This window comes from Aotus nancymaae, unplaced genomic scaffold (assembly GCF_030222135.1).
Source record: "Aotus nancymaae isolate 86718 unplaced genomic scaffold, 86718_ANA_hifiasm-v0.15.2.pri h1tg000011l, whole genome shotgun sequence".
NCBI classification, from domain to species: Eukaryota; Metazoa; Chordata; class Mammalia; order Primates; family Aotidae; genus Aotus; species Aotus nancymaae.
The window spans coordinates 53,133,886-53,153,936 of NW_026988422.1; the positions used below are offsets into that span (position 1 = coordinate 53,133,886).

The 20,051-nt window shown below is 49.8% G+C and overlaps 1 protein-coding gene across 3 annotated transcripts in view; it reads left to right on the forward strand.

Moving 5' to 3' along the window:
• GALNT16 (polypeptide N-acetylgalactosaminyltransferase 16) overlaps positions 1–20,051 on the forward strand; it is a 99,068-nt gene that overhangs the window by 49,102 nt on the left and 29,915 nt on the right. For all 3 annotated transcript variants that reach the window (XM_012438132.2, XM_012438131.2, XM_012438133.2), the window contains exons 2-5: positions 12,202–12,359; positions 16,146–16,244; positions 16,796–16,863; positions 17,425–17,490. In XM_012438132.2, the coding sequence (XP_012293555.1) occupies positions 12,202–12,359; positions 16,146–16,244; positions 16,796–16,863; positions 17,425–17,490 (391 nt within the window). The remainder of the gene's footprint in view (positions 1–12,201; positions 12,360–16,145; positions 16,245–16,795; positions 16,864–17,424; positions 17,491–20,051) is intronic.

Sequence of the window (20,051 nt, forward strand, 5' to 3'; positions counted from 1 at the left end):
GCGGTAGCACGATCGCACGTGATCTCAGCTCCTCATCCTGGGTTCAAGTGAATCTCCTGCCTCAGCTTCCCAAGTAGCTGGGACTACAGGGGCGCACCACTACACCCAGCTAATTTTTGTATTTTTAGTAGAGACAAGATTTCACCATGTTGGCCAAGATGGTCTCGATCTCTTGACCTCATGATCCACCTGCCTTGGCCTCCCAAAGTGCTGGGATTACAGGTGTGAGCCATCGCGCCCAGCCTCAAAGAGTAGTATTTTTAGATGCTAATGTTGACAAATAGCCTTCAATCATGGTTATACCAATGTATCATTCACCAATGTATAAAAGCTCCTATTTCTTCAAACTGTCAAAATACTGAGCATTAATAATTATTCTTGAACTTTGCCAGAGGAATTAGCAAGACATTATGTCTCATTTTATTTTTTGACTTTTGTTTTCTGTATTTTTTTTTTTTTTTTTTTTTTTTTTTTTTAGTATATGTGCTGCTGAAGCTAGCACGTTTTCTGTATTTTTTTTATTACTGGCAGAATCAACCAGATATGTCTTGCTTTAATTTGCATTTTTATTTTAGTAATTAATGAAGTTGACATCCTTTCATTCATTAGTGGCCATTTGCATTATCTTTTTCTTTCTTTTTCCTTTGGAGTGCAGTGGTCCGATCATAGCTCCCTGCAGCCTGGAACTGCTGGGTTCCAGTGATCCTCCCGCTTTAACCTCCTGAGTACCTGGGACTACAGCATGCACCATCATACCTGAATTCTTTCTTTCTCTTTTTCTTTTGTAGAGATGATGTCTTGCTATGTTGCTCAGACTAGTCTCGAATTCCTGGACTTGGCCTCCCAAAATGCTGGGATTATGGGTGTGAGCCACTACCCAGCCACACATTTCATTTTTCTATGAACTTCTTCATATTCTTTATGCTTATATTTCTTTTTAATTATTGGTTCATTTTGTATTGATTAATAAGAGCTCTTTGTGTATTAAAGAAGTTAGTCCTTTGTCATATTTTTGGTTAATATTTTTTCCCAAGGTGATGTTTGTATTTTGACCTTATGACATTTTTGACATATAAAAATGTTAAGTGTTTGTATAGTGTTTTCATTTATGACATATGGGCTTTATGGCCAAGATTGAAAATAAATAAAAAGTGACCATTTTTTTTCTTTATACTTTTAAGTTTCTTTTTCAGTTTAAATATTTGAGCTACCTGAAATTTATTTTGGTTGAAGAAATTCGTCCAGCTTTGTTGATTTCCACATTGTCTAGTCACTTTTCCTAACGTCCTTCACTGAATGTCATAGCTCTCCCTCCCCACTGCCCTTTGAAGTACATATGTATCTCATGCCAGTCCTCCACATCTATTTCTGATCTCTCCTCTATTGATCTGTTTGTCCTTACACTAGTAAGACATACTATAAGACTACAGGTACTACTAGTATGGTAGTATTCTACTATATACTATTCTATAGGATACATACCTATATCCTACAGATACAGGATACTATTATATGAATAGAAGAATAGTATCCGTAGTCTTATAGTATGTCTTAAAATCTGGTAGGTAGTTTTTTTCAGATTTTCTCTGATTGTTCTCTCATGTTTAAACTCTTCCAGCTGAATCTCTCTTCCCCCAACACAGTTGTTATTTGATCAGAGTTGCATTAAATTCATAGATTAAGTCAAGGAGAATTTATATCTTTACATCACTGAATCTTTTTTAAGCATGAGCTGTGTCTTCCCTTTAAGATCTGTTTACAGGGTGGGTGGCCATAAAGGGAAACATGGAAAAACATACCTAATCAGTGGTTTATTTAGATTACATTACAATACATGAAACTGTTTTTACTAACAATGTGTGGTTCAGTGCACTGTGCAAAATTGCAATGAATGCCACATTTCTATTGACGCCTGCACATGCATCTGAAATGTGCTATGATTGGAAAATTTGTGTCTCTGTTTTCTAATGGAATAAACTGCCTTTATTGTATCCCAGAAGTAATCAAAAGGGTTTTATCTGCATAAAAAAAATTAGGGCTGGTTGGGTGGCTCACATCTGTAACCCCAAGACTTTGAGAGGCTGAGGCAGGAGGATCACTTGAGCCCAGGAGGTCGAGGCTGTGGTGAGCTCTGATGGCACCACTGCACTCCAGCCTGGTAGAGTGAGACCTCAGCTCAATAAATAAATAAAAATTTTAAAAATAATATCATCCCTCTTTCCAAAATTTGTGGCCACTTTGTGCCTTGATAAAATGCTGGGCTATAGGGGTATAGGCAGTCCAGAGGCAGGGTCCTGTTGAGGGGGCAGGTCAACAGCCACTGCTCCAGCAGTGGCTATGTCTTTGTGCTGCTGTAACAGAGTATCATAGACGGGGCAGCTTATAAACAACAGAAATTGATTTCTCACAGTTTCGGAGGCTGAAAATCCGAGATCAAGGCACCAGCAGGTTTAGCGTCTGCTGAAGGCTGCTCTCTCTGTTTCCAAGATGGTACCTTGTTGCTTTGTATTCCAGAGGGGACGAATGCTGTGTCCTCACATGGCAGGTGAAAGGACATAAAGGTGTGAACTCTCCCTGAAGCCTCTTTTATAAAGGGATTAACCCATTCATGAGGGTGGAGCCTTTCTGACTTAATCACTTCTCTAAAGGCCTTACTCCATACCACCGCAATGGGGATTAAGTTTCAACAGGAATTTTGGAGGGGACACATTCAAACCACAGCAGAGCCCCAAAGAAAGTCACACATGTGTCAGGCTGCTTTTTCCCAGCTCCTCCTTCCCCTCTCCCTTTTCCTTATATTGAATCGGTTTCAAAAATTCTGCCTTTGTCATGCTCTGTCCTATTGGAGGACATTATTGTGAGAGTATAGCCTAACCCATTAATTACTAGTCACAAACCACAGGTAATGTACTTCTAAATTTGGTCCACTGTGCCAATAATGCCAATGTGCCACATCGGCCACTACTCTATTTCTGGCTCTCCCTTCTGAAAAGTGTTATAAACCAAGATGCCCAGCTGGCAATCAGAGCCTTGCTGAGTTCTAAAGTGTTGAGTGGTATCCTGGCCCCACTGGTCCCGACCTCAGTTGGTGGGGCAGAAGCCTGCCACCATTTTTGCAACAGTCACACTGTAAGTGTTCTGTGTGTTATATGGCCCATTACTGCTTTTGTTTTTTCACTTAATATGTTGGGGGCGTGGTGGCTCACACCTATAATCCCAGAACTTTGGGAGGCCAAGGCAGTAGGATGGCTTGAGATCAGGAATTTGAGACCAGCCTGGAGTAACATAGTAAGATCCTGTTTCTGACCCTATCCCCACCCCCACCCCGGGTGCACAGCCCGTTAAAATAAATAAATAAATTAATTAATTTTTAAAAAAAGATCCTGTTTCCAATATATATATATGTCTTAAAAATTAGCTGAGCATGGTGGCATGAACCTGTAGTCCCAGCTACTCGAGAAACTGAGGTGGGAGGATCACTTGAGCCCAGGAGTTTGAGGCTGCAATGAGCTAGAATCATGCCACTGCACTCCAGGTTGGGTGACAGAGCAAGACCTTATCTCTAAAAAAATTTTTTGTAATTAAAGTGTTATTAGTCCAAGTTCAATAGATACTGACTGTGAAATACCTGAAGTACAATGATTGACACTTGACGCTTGTGACTGCAGCAGAAGTGGCATCAACCTGAACCCCATGTTGGCCCAGAGGGTGTTTCTTGAGGTCTCGGTTGCCCTGAGGTTGTCCTGTCTCAGCATTCACTCTGCTCATGTCCTTTTCTTCAGCCACAGAGCAGGACCCGGTTGATTGTGGGATTGGTGCCCTGAGCAAGAACGACTTTGTCTCCCGTTAGATGTGACTGCTGCTGAGGGTCACCAGGACCTTGACGGTGTCACTGGCTGAGAGGACGCAGGAAATCTGGTGGTGTGCTGATTTGGTCTGAGTACACAAACTCTTGTACTTTTCTGTTTTTCCATGTTCTTTTGAGCCATAGTCAAGAAGTATTTCCCAGCACACGTCCAGGCCAATAAGTGACAGCACTGGGCAAGTCACTATCTGAGCCACGAGCTGATGCCCTGATCCTTGAGCCAGGGAGGAGAGCGACCTCCAGCCTGTGCTTGTCAGGACCCAGCTGTGTGCCGGGCACCAGAGGACAGCCTGCTTTGCAGCTGAGGACTCAGAATTGGCAAGGGGGGGTTGCCAAGGACATCTGGACCCAGGACTAGTCTGAAGACACACAGAGAAGGCTTTGTGCTTAGGCTCTGTGGCCAGACAGCCTCAATTTCCATCCCAGCTCAGCCACTCAGCCAGCTATGTGACCTTGGGCATACTATTGTACCTCTCTAGGCCTCAATTTCCACCTCTGTAAAATAAGGAAGAGAAGAGCAGTTATTTTACAGGAGTATTTGGAGATAGAACTAAGTCCTTGGCATAGCACCCAGTGCACAGTAGACCCTCAGTGAGCCGTCAGCATTAGCTCATTCCTGTTGAAGATGCCCAGTCTTTCCTCATACCCTGGGCTACAGCAGCTGTGGCTGGAAGGATCAGGCAGGGCCCTTGTACCCTTCACAAACCCAGGAATGCTCAATTTGCACAGGTGAAACTGATAAGCAGGAGGAAGCTGAGCTATCACATCACATATCTCTGGCATGGACCAGCCTCACACTCCCTCCATCCCCAGATGGCCTCTGGGCTGGGCAGAGCGGGGGAATGGAGACCTGGGGAGCCTGGTGGACCTGAAAGGGACCCTTGGATCTGAGGTGAAACTGGAATGGCAGGCCTAATGCCTTGGTCCAGCCTTAGGTAGAGGAACCTGGTTGCTCAGATCCCTGGGGAAAGGGCAATGGGCCTCCCTCTACTTTCTTGGTGAGATCACTAGAACAAGCAGCATTCTTAAGGCCATAGTAACTCTTTCTCAGTGAAACCTCCATTATTGTAAAGCTGTGCAGTCATCAGTGCTCCTGGAGGAGTCATACTAGGATATGTTGGGAAATCTGACTGGAGGACTTAGGTGGGTTTCCCCATGCAGCTTCTATCTCCTGTTCTTGATACGTAATTAAACTAGGGCCTCCCATGCCTGTGGGACAGAAGTGTTGCAAGGTAGTGGATTTCAATAGTAACCATGTGGCTCTAGCTGAGTTTCAGTTGGCTCTGCTGATGGTGAAGTTCCGGCCAATACAAATAGAGGCCAAAAACTAGACTCACGGTGAGGCTCTCTGGGAAGCGGGTCAGAGGAGACAGCCTCTAAGGTCCCTCGTAGTTCTAAGATCTTATGATTTCACCAGCCCATGACTAGTAGCCCCTCACCATCATGAGTTTGTACAAAGCAGCGGCTCTCAACTTGGTAGCACGTTGGAGCTGCCTGGAGAGCTTTAAGAACATCTGATGCTTTTGTCGCACCTCCAGAGATTCTGGTTTAATTGATCTTGGGTATGGCCTGGACATCAGCCTTTTTACCATCTTCCCACATGATTCTAATGTGTGGCCAAGGTTGGGAACTACCAATAAAAAGGCAGGCAATGTAATATTGTAATAGCAGTTAATAATAATTAATTTGTTAGTTAATTAATAATAGTTAATAATCGCAATTTATGTGCCAGGCACTGTGCAAACCACATTATATACATTGCATTCTTGATAATTCCCATTTTTCCAGATGAAGAAACATGCTCAGGAAGGGTAAGTGACTCTTCAAGGCCAGAGAGCAGTAAGAACCGCCATACTATTCCAAGGCCATGAGAGTTCAGAGCCCTGGCCAGTCACCACTATCACTGCCACTTTGGAGGCAGTGTGCAGCAGAAGATGGAGACATGTCTGGGGCAGGCTCCTGCGGGACCCTTGATACTCTACTCAGGCCTCCCCTGTACCCAACCTGAGGTTCCTGGCCCTGTTTAGCCCGCAGCACCTTGTCTGGTTGGATGAGACCACTGGCAGCCCAGTGGGGTTGGCTACTTCCTGAGGCAGGCTCGGGGAGGCCCTGTGGGACCCTCCTTTTCATTTGGAAGAGCTGGAACCTGAGACCTTGAGCTCAGAGATGTCAAATTATGTGCTTAGCTTCCCGGCTCTCATAATGAATGTCAATCTTTCAACTTGGGACAGAGAATCAGGTAAGATTTTACTTCCAGGGGAGTGAGAAGTGGTTGAAAAATCACATTTTATTCACCAGGTGTTTTTGGTTTAGAGCAGACTCAGGAAGAAAGTCAGGGGCCATCCATAAAGTAGGGCCAGAGCCTTTTTACTTGCAGTTTCATTGAAATTTAGTGAAAGGCAAACCCAGCAGGTACCTGTTTTACTGGCAGTAAAAGAAAATTGGGCAACAATTATTTAAGAGGAGTTGGAGCTGTTTAAATCTAAAATGTAACGGTATGTGTATGTTTTAAAAGAAAGTTTACAAGGCTTGGGGATTTGGGTTGAACTGTTTTTGATGAAAATGATATGGAAAATATTTTCCTTTCTTATTTTAACCTTCTCCTTTGCTGTTTGTTTCCTAAATTTAGCAGGAAGCAATAAGCAAGTCTAGCTGGAAAAAAAAACTGAAACAAGTCAGGCAAGTTTCAAGGTCTAATCGAAATGATAGACTGAAAATAAAGCTGTTCAATGTGAGACAGTAATTCTTCCCATTTTATAGAACAAAGTCATTATTTCAACTTAAACCATTTTCAGATGTGATTGACCTACTGGACATGGAAGTGCTGGATTTGGCACTCCCTAAAAGTACAAAGACTGGGGAGGGAGGCAACTGTCTAAACGTCAGCCAAGAACTCTCAGCGGGAGGCTGGAAGGATGTGGGAGGCTCGTCAGCCTATCACTCACCATCTCTCCAACCTTCATTCCTCACCATGGCAACGCAAGGGCTTCTGGAGCCATGGTCCAGATGGAACCCCCAGTCCCAAAGCCTGAACACAGCCCTACCTGCTGGGTAAGGCTGGGAATGCCCCACCCAACTCTGGACTTAAGCCACTGGCCAAATGCCAAAGATGGGCCTGATATTTTGGAATGGAGCGTTGCCACCAGTGACTGTCATTGTTGTCGATGACTCACTTGTTGGGTTTTGGGTTTGATTTTGTTTTTTACTTGTGGAGAATGATTTTCTATTTATTGAAAGAACTGAAGGACTGATATCTCTGAACTTTTGGTCACTGGAGAAGAACACTCAACTCAAATTAGTTTTTAAAAAATATGTATGTAGGTAGGTAGGTAGGTAGATATTTTCCATCTCTTAGCTCTGATTGTTTCTTGTTGGTTCATTTTTTAGACAAGATTTCTTCATGTAATGGACAAGAAGATTCTCATTTTGCACATTTGGCAGTAAAAAAAGTTCATTGTATAGAGGTCTCAGGGAAGATTCCGATTGGCCCAGATCAAATCAAATGACCTTTCCTGAACCAATCGCTGTGTCTAGAGGTGCAGTAATGAGATTGGCCGAGCCAGGGTCTTCTGCTCACCCTTGTGGTGGTGCTTAGGGTATTGGTGGGACAGGGGACAGTGAATGACAATCATGCCAGGAGCCTATGAGTGGGGAAGAAGATCTCTAAGACAGGCAAAAACTACTCTACACCAGCTTGGTCCACCTCAGTCTCAAATGTTGTATTTGGCCAAGGGTGCAGGGATGGTGGGGAAAGGAGGAAGGGGAAGGGGAGGCTTGAGATCAGACATGTATTCAATAGCTATCGTTTTTGAGTGCTTACAATCACCAAGGTTCTGCTCTGGGCTTTGCGATTCAGCATTGGACAAAACAGAAAACCCCTGCCCTGGTGAAGCTTATAATCTTGTTTGGAGAAGTAGCAAAAAACATAAAATTAATAAAATACACATGGACTGTCAGATTGCGATGAGTGCCATAGGAGAAGTAAAACAGTACAGGAGGACAGGGAATGCAAGAGTCGGGTTGGAGTCACAAAGTTACAGATGGTGGTTGGGAAGGTTCACAGAGGAGGTGAGGTTTGAGGAGGGCCCTGCAGGGGATGAAGGAGAGAGCCACACAGAACAGCCTTCCACAGAAAGAAGCCTGTAGGGAAGGGTGCCTGGCGGGCTGAAGGAACAGAAGGGATGCCAGTGTGGCTGGAGCAGAGTGTGTAAGGGGCAATGGGAAGCAAGTTCAGCAAGGTGACACCTGCCCAGAGAGCACCTCAGGCCATTGTGAGCTTGGGGCTTATAGTCTGTGGGAGAGAGTGGGGGTACCGAAGGTCACGTGATGTGTCAGAGGGTCCCATTTGTTTGCTGTTGTTTTCTCTCCAATTGATTATAGGCCATTTGAGAGCAGGGACAATATATAGGTATTCATTCATTTACTCATCTGTTCCTTGATTCAGCAAACACTTGTTGAGTACCTACTATGTGCCAGGAGTGGGGACCCCCATGAGGAAGAGCTCACCATCTAGTGGAAAAGAAAGAGCAGCTGGGCAAGGTGGCTCACACCTGTAATCCTAGCACTTTGGGAGGCTGAGGCGGGTGGATCACCTGAGGTCAGGAGTTCAAGACCAGCCTGACCAATATGGTGAAACCTTGTCTTTAAAAAAAAAAAGAAAGAACAGTAAAGCACAAATGTCAGTGTCATGTGACATGTGCCCCCACCTGACTTAAGAATTCCATCAACAGCCCAAAATACTCTCACCACCCCCTCCAGAGAGGGCAGCCAAGCCAGTCCCATCCAGTGGCTCCAAGCCCAGGATCTCTAGTCTCTTGAGCTGGTCCAGATATAGCTCCTCATGGTCCTGCAGCCAAGTGCCAAATAATGCATTTACTCCCTTGCTGATACACTTAGTGAGCAACGTGGATGGAATGCAGGATAGCAGCAGCACAGTTCCCCTTTAGAAGAGGGGAGGAGGGAAACAGCATCCACTGGTCACACGACATCTGCAGACTCCTGCTCCAATGGGAGTCGGGGTGGGGGTGAGGTTCTGTGGTCAGTTCTCTGGCTGCCCTTGCTGTGAGCCTGGGTTGGATGTTTCTTCTTCCTGATCTTCCGTGGCCAAGCCTGGCATGAGATGGGGCATGGAAGGGACCAGAGGCTTAGATTCCTGTTCTAGGGGTCCCACGTTGCCTTTTGTGAATTTCCACATTCCCAGCCTCTTACCCAGTGTATGTACATACTAAGTTTTCAATCAATATTTGTTGAGTTAATGCCAGTGGTATTGAGTACTCTGTCTATGAATATACAGGGCAGACATTGAATCAGGCTGTGGAGCATGGGAGGGCATCAAGGGCGATTTTGTGAATTCATGACTTGGGTGAACTGCCCATCTCTGCAACAGAGAAGCAGGAGAAGCAGCAGCTTTGAGATAAGTGGGGAATTTGTTTTGAAATGCCAAGTTAGAGGCACCCATAGGACATTCAAAGACCTGAAGTCTCAAGATCAAAGAATGGGACTAAAGGCAAAAGGAGGAGTTCAAGAGCTCGGAGGAAATGATTATGGTCTGGGCATGGGAACTGGGGTTAGATATCAGAAGTAGAACAGCTCTGGGTGGTGACTGGGGCGAGGCCAGAGAGAGCTAAGGAGAGAGGAGGTGGAAGCCCTGAAGAACTCATGGAGTTGCCAGGAGCCACACCTACCCTTCCTCTGTATCCCCTCCACTTGGCTGGCTCAGGGCCAACTGATGTTTCAGCTCCAACCCCAAGTGACAGCAGAGTCATCCTGAAAGGAGAGCTAAGACCTCTGGGAGGAGTGCGCCTGCTGTTTCCATGACACCTGTCTCACAAGTTGTCTCACAGGTGAAGAGTCAAACCCCAAACCCTGATACCACCCGGTTGGGGGTTGGACCACCCGGGGACTATCTTTGTGGAAGGGAACAGCAGACTTTTCCCAATAGCAACTTTGAGGATGTCTAACTCAATTTCAAGGCCTTGGGAGGAACTTCTCTAGAGAGCCTGGACCTGAGCAGACATTCTTCTGCAACATTCTCCATGGCCCTGAGGAAGCCTTGAATGAGGTGGGAACGCAGCAGGGTGGGGCAAGGGAACAGTCTCAGAAACCTTACTTCTGCTTCCTGGCACATAGGAGGCACTTGGTGGAACTTGGTTGAATGAATGAATGGATGAGTGAATGCAAGTGTTCGTAAACAAATGAATGCATGTTCAGGTGATCCAGAAGGGTTCCTTAGTGCCTGGTAGATGAGTGACTGTCAGTCAATGTTCACTGGGCAACGAATGAGTGTGAGATGAGGACACAGAGGTTTGCTGAGCCCACAAAGTGGCCATAAGTCCTAAAGAAACAAACATGGCTATTTCCCACAGCTGACCTGGAGGATAATGAAATGCACACTCTCCCTTTGGGAGCTTCAGCAAATCATTCCTCTGCAGTTTTGCTTCAATATTAGCTCCTTTGCCATCAACTGGAGGCTGTGTTTCATTTCCCTGACCCGGAGCTAAGAGGACATCCATCACTTTCCCAGGTGGGAAGGACACAAAGGATCACTCTCCCTTTCACTCTCACTTTAAGAGTTGGACGGCTTGGATCCTTCTAGAAATCCAGGGCTCAAGCCAGAACATTTATGTTCTCCCTCTCTCCCTCCTTCCTTCCTTCCATCCTTCAGTCTTGGCTGAAATGGATTTTGAGTTCACTGGGGGCTCTGCCACATCTGTTCCGTCTCTGCCATGGGACCACCTCAGTGTTCCAGCACAGCAGCCACAGCCATGTTACCATCATGAGCATCTGTGTCTGGCACAGGGTGAGCACAATGGACACAAGGACATCTCCCTCACTGTTCTGCCCTCAGGGAGCCACCAACTGGCTCCTAGAACAGGAGGCAGCCTGAGAAGGTAGCATCGCCACAGAGTGGCAGCAGTTCCAGAGATAGGAGCTCCCTGGACCCTGGGCATGCCTGTCCAGTGAGGTTGGGGGCTAGGCTCTCAGGGGAACATGGAGGCCCCGAGCTGCTGGTGGACAGTCCCAGTGTCATTTCACACAGCGGTCCACTCCCCACAGGTCCAGCCAGAACCATCCCTCTAGGACTGTACTAGCATCCATCCTCATGCAAGAGTTTTGTGAGTGGTCAATTCTCACCCTCCTTTCTGTTTCCTCTGCGACCACAGCTTCAGCCCAGGGCTGATGGTTGGGTGGAAAGTTGGAGTTGGGATGTACCCACAGTTGATGATATTTCATGGCACTCTGGAGAATATCCAGCCAGCAGTTGCCTTCAAGTAATGAGATGTCAGGATGCATGCATCCATCCGTTCATTTTAGACGTGTCCTTCCCCAGTGTCTGTTGCTGGAGACTCTGGGACTACAGGGGAGGGTGTGGCCATGAAGGAAGGGGATGGGTGATGACATCTGCCATCCATCACTGCCCAGCACTTAGTGCCTGGGAACCAGTGGATCTTACAGGAGCCATTTCAGGAGCAAGCAAAAGTCCCAGAGAAGATGCATCACTGTCTGCGCACTTGAGTTCTGGCAGCTCTGGCATCAGACTGCGAGGGTTTGCTGTCCTTACAGGTGGTTCTTTCTGCAGCAGCTTGTCCAAGCCCTGGTGTTTTACTGATGGGGTGCCTCTTATAATGCCTAGCCCAGGGCTAGGCCTGGGTTTCCCTTGGAGACTATCAATCTGCAGGCACTTGGCAGTCTACTCTAGTTTGTAGTCCCCTCAGGACACCTTGCCTTAGAGGTCTGGTACACTCCAGGACTACCCTCCCCATATCCCACAGAAAGCATTGGTCAGAGTGGGCTTTGGAGTTGGAATGATCAATTTAAATCCAGACCTTGTGACTTACTAGCTCTGACCTTGGATGCTTCTTAAAAAGCTTTTTAATGTCAGAGCTAGTAAGTCACTTTGGGAGGCTGAGGCGGGTGGATCACTTGAGGTCAGGAGTTCAAGGCCAGCCTAACCAACACAGCGAAACCCCATCTCTACCAAAACTATGAAAATTAGCCAGGCATGGGTGCATCCCAGCTACTCAGGAGGCTGAGACAGGAGAATCACTTGAACTCGGGAGGCAGAGGTTGCAGTGAGCCAAGATCGTGCCACTGCACTCCAGCCTGGGTGACAGAACGAGACACCCTGTGTCCAGAAAAAAATAAAATGCCTCTTGAGCCTCAGTTTTCTCATCTGTACAATGGGAAGATAATGATGTCCTCCTCATAGTGTTGGTAGTTGGCATAAGGCACAAATGAGGGCGCGTGGCTGGCTCCTACCTGGTGTGTGCTGAGTGCTCACCACGTGGCTGGGTCCTCCTGCCTGTGGTCCTCTCTGATGCTGACCTTCGTCTCAGGTGACAGGAACTCCCTCGAAAGGCTTTGATGAGAAGGCCTACCTGTCGGCCAAGCAGCTGAAGGCCGGAGAGGACCCCTACAGGCAGCATGCCTTCAATCAGCTGGAGAGTGACAAGCTGAGCCCGGACCGGCCCATCCGGGACACCCGCCATTACAGGTACGGCCTCCATCATGTCGGCGGAGGAAGAAAGGCTGAGAAAAGGCCAACATTGTTTAGCTTGTCTTCTTTTACGTGTATCTAAGAAATGAGGATGATTTCCTTAGACTGCGTCCGGTGATTTAAACATTCAAATCCCTCACCCTCCGTTGCTTTTTCACCTGACCTACTGAGGGCCTGCCAAGGCCAAGGAAACCACTCAGCTGAGGCCCAGGAGGCCCCAAGGCACTTCATCTGGCGTCCCAGCAAGAGTGACCTGGGAGGGGACCAAAGGAGGGCCGTGGGGGTGGGTGAGCAAGGCGTTCTTGGGGCCTTACTGGTGATACCTAAAGGGGAGAGGGTCACAGCCCTGCCCACTGCGAACAGTGGGGTGCTGTGCCCCACCCCACTGACATCCTTTTCCTCCCTTTCCTCCTGCTCCACAGCCCCACCTGCTCAGCAACTCCCAGAAATGCTTCCCAGTCTTGTTCTTAGTTCTCGAAGTGAGGTGAGGTGCGAGAGGCCCTAGACCAGGGCCAGGGAAGCCTCCACTCTCATCCCAGCTCACTGTGAGTGACCGGCCTTAAGCACGTCATTAGCCCTGCTTGGGGTCTAGGCCCTCGTGTTCTGTCTAGAGCATAAAAGTCACCATCTCCCGTCTTTCCTCTTCCTGCCATCACCTGCAGGAACAGTCTGGCTTCCTGATGCTGAAGCACCATGCTCCCCTCAGCATGACCTTACCTGCCTTTCTCCCAGCACTTGACGGTCCTCAGTCCTGGACTCCTCCCTCCTTCCTTCCTTGCTTTCACAGGGGCTGTTTCCTCTGCCCAAACACACCTCCCCCACCCAGCCTTCAAGACTTGGCTCAGCGTCGTCTCCTCCAGGGAAAGCTCCTTGCCAACCCCGGCCAGGTCGGGCCCCTCGTCTGTGCTCTGTGCTCTGTGCAGACATCTCACAGAATGGCCGGGGCACTGTTGGAGCTGACCCACCGCTGAGCCTACAGCTATGTTCTCAGAGCCAGCCTGGGCCTCCGTCTGGTCCGGTCCTGGTTAGAGAGTAGCAACAATGACTTGGATCAAGGTTGCTTTTACTTCTGAAGCAGCTACTCCACAGCATAAAGGGTGTAGGTGAGATGAGGGTGCAAGGGGACCTGGTTCTAGAACCTTCCTTGTTACTCACAGACGCATAGCTGAAGTCCAGGGTGCTTGGTGGCCTGTGCAAGGTGAGATGAACACAGGGCTGGGGCAGTCCCAGACCTCGGCCTCGCTGTTCGGTAATGCCAGCACTGTCAGCCTCCAGAAACCACTCATGCAGCAAAGTAAGGCAGTACTCCTGCTACACGGCAAGGCCCCCACCAGGTCTGCTGGGCATTTCTGGGCCTCAGAAGTTCTTTCTCACTCAGTCCTGGGCAGCGCCCCCTACTGTCTGCCTGCGCTGCGGAAGAGGTTACATCCACGTAGCTCCACTTGGAGACCTTTCACAGGCAGCCCTAGCGATGGCTGACCTAGTCCCAGGGCCTGGAGGATCTGCAGGCCCAGATCTGTGAACTGAGGGCTGGGCCTAGATAATCTCTGTTCACCCTCCCAGCCCACCCGACTCTGAACCTTCTCGGGTGCTCACTGAGAAACTTAAAGGGGGAATTGCCACGGGGGCTACGTACGTTTTTAAATGAGACTCTAAATCTAAGGTAGTGGTGGGTTGATGAGGTGCCACATGCTGCTGCAGGGCCCTCTCAGAAGGCTGAGGTAGGCCAGGCGCAGTGGCTCACACCTGTAATCCCAACACTTTGAGAGGCCGAGGAGGGTGGATCATTTGAGGTCAGGAGTTCAAGACCAGCCTGGCCAACATGCTGAAATCCCATCTCTAAAAATACAAAAATTAGCTGGGTGTTGTGGTGAGCGCCTGTAATCTCAGCTACTCTGGAGGCTGAGGCAGGAAAATCTCTTGAACTCAGGAGGCAGAGGTTGCAGTGAGCCAAGATTGCGCCACTGCACTTCAGCCTGAGTGACAGAGTGTGACCGTCTCAAAAAAGAAAAAAAAAGAAAGCTGAGGTGGCCCACGGGGTGTGTGTGTGTGTGTGTGTGTGCATGTACATGTGTAGGGGAGCAAATGACATGCTGGCTTTGGTGGGCAGGCCTCCCACCATGGTGGAGCCAGTGCGTGCGTATGAGCTACTCTTCCCTGCAGCCCCACAGGCTGTAACGTCCACTGGACTCCAAATTGTCAGGTTCATTTCTGGTCCAGCCCTCTATTTAGGGAGCCCCCTCAAGGGGACCAAAGGGACATAAACAGCATAAGACATCCCTAGGAGGATCACAGAGAAAACCCCACCAATCCCAAACTCAAAACGCAGGCCTGGGACAAACCCCTGTAGAGACTCCCGGCCGCTGGGGGCCAGATAAACCCCATCCTCAGTAATATCAATCCCAGAGGCATGCATGGTGGAGAGGGTTGGGTGGGCAGTGGGGAGCTCAAGTTCATTCTTCAGATGGGCTGTGGGTGGGTTTGCCCACTTCAGGGAGACCTCACTGCCCCGATTCCCTCCTTCCTGGGCACCTGATGGTTGGGAGGCAAGGACAGAGGACTGGGGCCCTGGAGGTCAGCACTGGGAGGCTGCACACTTAGCGGGTATCTGCTGCTCCCAGCACACCCTGCCTCAGCCTCCAAGCTCACTCCTGCCCCACTCTCCTAATTTGTATGCCCTTGAACAACATCATTTCTCAAGGGGCAGAAGGCAAATTTCTTTCCGCCACTGCTACCCCACACCTCCTCTCAAGGAGAATTATTACACAGCCTCTCAAGATTTCCCCCAGGGGGTCCCAGGCTAGTGGGACTCCCGCCTGTCTGACCCAGTCTGCTCTGCAGGGCAGGAAACGGGCCTGGGAATTCGGGCTGTAAGCTGCTGTCAGTGGAATGAAAGACATAATGAAAAAATAGTCACTGCTGGAATAGTCAGAGAGCAATTGTAATAAAGAAGATTGCTATGAAAACCAGCAACGGAGGCCGCCTTCCAGCGCCCCAGGAGCGCAAATAAATGCATGCGCAGAAACAACAGGGATGAAGTGTGGCAGGAATGGATTGCTTTTGCTCCCTTTCTAGAGGAGGGGGAACCAGTAGGCCAAAAAATGTGGTGTCTGTGGATGGCTGAGGAGGGAGAGGGTGGCAGGATGGGCCTTTTGTGTCTTATCAGAGGCTTGTTTCTTCCAGGGAACCCAGGACGCTGGGAGGAGCGAGACTGCTCCCAGCTTGTTGTCTGCAGCAAGGCTGTCAGTGCTAGGCGTTGAGAGGGGAGGAATTCCCTGGCAGCCAGGGTAGGGGCAATTCCTCTGCAGATGCTACAAATGTCCTAAGCTGGGAGGAGAGAAGGAAGAAGCTCCAGGGTGTCAGGACAAACAAAGAGGTGGTCTTCCCTCCTGTGTATCCCCCGCACCATAGGACAGAGAGTTCTGCCTGTGGTCAGGGCTGTACCCGGGCCTTGGTGCAGTACCTGCACGTAGTAGGGAGCCCTACTCAACATGCCAGGGGGCTCTGGGGGCTCTGGATCTCTGGTAAAGAGTCTTCGGGCCTTGGAAGTTCCCCCAGCCTGCTGCTTCCCTCCCAGGACCCCAGGATGGGTGGCATCTAGGTTCTGGGCCAGTGTGGGATACAGCATGGGGGTGGGGGTGGGGGCCTCTGGCCTGGCTTTGAGTGTGCCTTCTCTGCCTCACAGAATTATTCTTGGGCACAATAGACTGGAAAAAGAAAAACCTTGACCTGCCCTGAGGATGCCCTCACGGCTGGCCTCTAACCTCCGTGCTCTCTTCTCAGCTGCCCGTCTGTGTCTTACTCCTCGGACCTGCCGGCCACCAGCGTCATCATCACCTTCCACAATGAGGCTCGCTCCACCCTGCTGCGCACGGTGAAGAGGTAAGTCCAGCCACAGGGCTCTCACCTCAGTGGTGCTGGCAGGGGAGGACACTGGGATCGGGTGCTGTGGCCAGACAGCATGAAGCCCAGCAGGTGCCGGAAGGCTGAGCCCTGTCCTTCTGAGAAGCTGACCCTGGTGAATCAGGGCCAGGAAGACCCCAGAAGTCCAACTGTCAGAGGAATGCGACAGTCAAACACCAGGTTAGGTGTCCAGGACAAGGGCAGAAATGCAGGCGTCAGGAGCTGAGGGAGCCAGGGCTAGACCGGAGGCCTCAGGAGGGTGATGGAAGCCCAGCAGGGCCTGTCAATGAGTCAGAGAGAGGTGGATTGGAGGTGAATTCTTCCTGTGAAGCCTGGGCTTGTGGTCAAGTTAAACTCCCATCTCTCCATTTCCTCAATGAACTTAGACAAGAATGGGATTCAGGTAGGAGTGCCCAGCGTGAGTGCCCCCTGGAGCTGGGCGGCGGGGGAGTCCCACGGCCCAGGGAGCAGTAAACATGGGAGGTGGTTCCTAAATCCAGGCTCCTTCTCTGTTTCCACTGCTACTGTAGTGTCCTGAACCGAACTCCTGCCAGCTTGATCCAGGAGATCATTTTAGTGGATGACTTCAGTTCAGATCGTGAGTAGTCACCTTCAGATCATGAATGCAGCCCTCCATTCCACCCTCGTCCCCTTTCTCCAGAAAGCTAAGGCAGGCACCCTTGAGGTTGTCCTGTACATCACAGACTGACCTCTGTGCCCTCCACGGGGATCCTGTCTTTTCTAGGACCCCTCCCGGGTCCTGTTCCCTGGTGTCAAAGGAGGGGAAAGAAGGGTGGGTATTGCTTTGGATGGGACACTAGTGAGATGATCTTTAAGAAAAAGTAAAGAAAATCAACAGCATCCTTCATTATTACCACTGCCAAATGCAGATGATAGCTGGGCTGGTAGCCACCCGCAAGCGTGCTCTCTGATGCTCCCTGAGGTGGAGCGGAGTACTGCCATAGGCACAGGCACTCTTCAGTCTGGTCTGAGAGTGGGCCAGGGCAGCCCTTCAGCCAGCAATGATGACCATACCCCTTCCCCATGCCCATCCCCGGCCCTTTCCTGGGCTTAGTGTAGGGCAATTTTCATGGTAGCCAACCGCTTGTGGTCTGATGCCCATGTCTAAATGAGCTCACCTTCCTCTCTACATCCTCAGCGGAAGACTGTCTGCTCCTGACCAGGATCCCCAAGGTCAAGTGCCTACGAAATGACCGGCGGGAAGGTGAGTCCTTGCACCCTGGGTCCCACCGAGGGCCCGTCTTCGTGTCGTGCTCTGCACCTCCCCACTCTCTCTTGGTGCCGTGGCTCACCAAGCTAGCATGGCCCGGCTGCATTCCTGATGGCTGGGACCAGGCCCTGCAGAAGACTCTCCTCCTTCCCAGATCAGCCCCATCCAGGCACAACTGCAGGCAAGTTGCTCCATCTCTGACTCCCTTAGCTGCCTCTCCTGAGAAATGGGATGAGACAGTCCCTTTCTGCCTTGCAAGGTGATTGTAAGGATTGCGTGAGACAGGCTGTGTGGAAAGGCTTTGAGAACATCCAGAAGCATAAAGCAGATGTGACCTCGCTGTCAATCCAGATGTGTTTTGGAGCAACTATAGCACGGCTTTGTGCATGGCACTCTAGGGGACACGAAAGAAGCACAAAGCGCGGTCCCTGCCCTCCGAGGGCCTGCTACATAGCCAGGGGGTCAGAATCCACCGCAGCCACATGCTGTTGTGGTTGTGTATGAAGAGCATGGAGATTGGAGGAGAGCCGGAGTGAGCAGGGAAGGCTTTCGTGGAGGAATGGGCCTCAGTGGGGTGTGGGGGCATCGTGAGACAGGTAAAGGGGAGTAAGGGAGGGCATGCTGGCTTGTGCACTCTGCAAGCGAAGGCGTCAGTGAGGAGTACGGACATGTGCAATAGAGGGCTCCTCCCCTGCGGGCATCCACTTTGTTCCATTCAGTCCTTATACTCATCCCACTGTGCCCGTTGTACAGACAAAGAAACTGGGGTTTAAGGAGCTTCAGCGATTTGCCCAGGGTGATGAATAGAGCAGCCAAGGTTCCAACCTGTGGGGCCCACTCCAAAGGCCAGCCTCCTAACCTCCCTCTACTCAGACTCCCTTCCTGGGAGACCCCAGCCTGGTCAGCAGGGGGAATGGAATGGGTATAGTGATTTGAGAAGACAGAAGACCTTGGAAGCCAGAAGAAAGCATTGACTTCATAAGGCAGAGATAACAGGGAGCCACTGAAGCTTTTAGAGTGAGAGCGGGATGTGATAGATATATTTAAGATAACCCCAGCACTTTGGGAGGCTGAGGCAGGCAGATCACTTGAGGTCAGGAGTTCAAGACCAGCCTGGCCAACATGCCGAAACCTCGTCTCTACTAAAAATATGAAAATTAGCTGGGCGTGGTAGTGCATGCCTGTGATCCCAACTATTTGGGAGGTTGAGGCAGGAGAATCACTTGAATACTTGAACCTGGGAGGTGGAGGTTGCAGTGAGCCATTTCGCCACTGCACTCCAGCCTGAGTGACAAGCAACGCTCAGTCTGAAAGAGAGGAGGGAGAGAGGGAAGGAAGGAAGGATGGAAGGAAGGAAGAAAGGAAGGAAGGGAGGGAGGGAAGAAGGGAGGGAAGAAGGGAGGGAGGAAGGGAGGGAGGGAAGAAGGGAGGGAGGGAGGAAGGCAGGAAGAAAGGAAAGAAGGAAGGAAGGAAAGAAGGAAGGAAGGGAGGAAGGAGGGAGGGAGGGAGGGAAGGAAGGGAGGGAGGGAAGGAAGAAGGAAAAGAAAGACCAGTCAGGCCAAGGGGCCACCAGGATATCAGTGAGGGAGACCTTCAAACCGAATGTAAGTGGCCAAAGTCAAATGTTTCCCAAGCCACTGGGTTGTAGGTACCGTCAGGTCTGGGAATATGCTGGATTTGCCAACAGTAAATGTAAATTTATGACTAGATGCTTTGTAGACACTTCTGGAGTGGAGACTGACAGGCTTCTGGCTGGCTGGTGGGCTGGTAGACAGCTAGAGGCAGAGTGTGGAGCAGCGGCATGGCTAGGGAAATGTCTCCAAGGAGCTGCTTGTGCTAAGAGCTCTAAGAGTGAGGCCTTCCCTCCCACAGCTCACAGGGCATGCATGGCCACTCTGGCAGGGGCAGGAGAAGCTGAGCCTCCTCCCTCTTGACCGTGCAGGTCCCAGCACAGAGCAGAGAGCTGCCCAAAATGAGGCTGGTGAGGCTGTCGGGGGATGGGCACAGAAGAACAGAATCTGACCAGTGTGCGTCTCCCAGGCACCAAGCTCTCCTCCCCCTGTTGTCTTGTTTGATCCTGACAGTCAGGGACTATTATCTCTCTGAATCTTATAGATAAGAAAACTGAGGCTCAGAGCGGTTAAATAACAGGCTGAAGGGAAAGGAAGGGGCTGCCATACAAACCGAAGCCTATCTTAGTCTCGAAGATAATCTCCATGCTACACATATGGAGTACATGTAGGGTGGAAGCTCCAGGGCATGACTGGAGGGGACCCCTCAGAGGTTCCCACAGGAAAAAGCTTTGTTTTCTGGTTCTCCTTTAGGATCAAACTATACTTGATTGCACTTTCCATGCTGTAAACTGTTACTGTTCATCAGTGTGCCCCTAGAGCCCAGACCGTGACTGACACATAGAGGACACTCGGGGTGTGACCCTGGAGTGATGATGGCTGATGGACAGATAAGAAGAAGCAGGGGAGGGAGGCAGGAAGCAAGCAGAAGTGCAAAGTCAAATCCAATCACAACAACTCTGGAAACCTCAGTCCCTGGAGCGG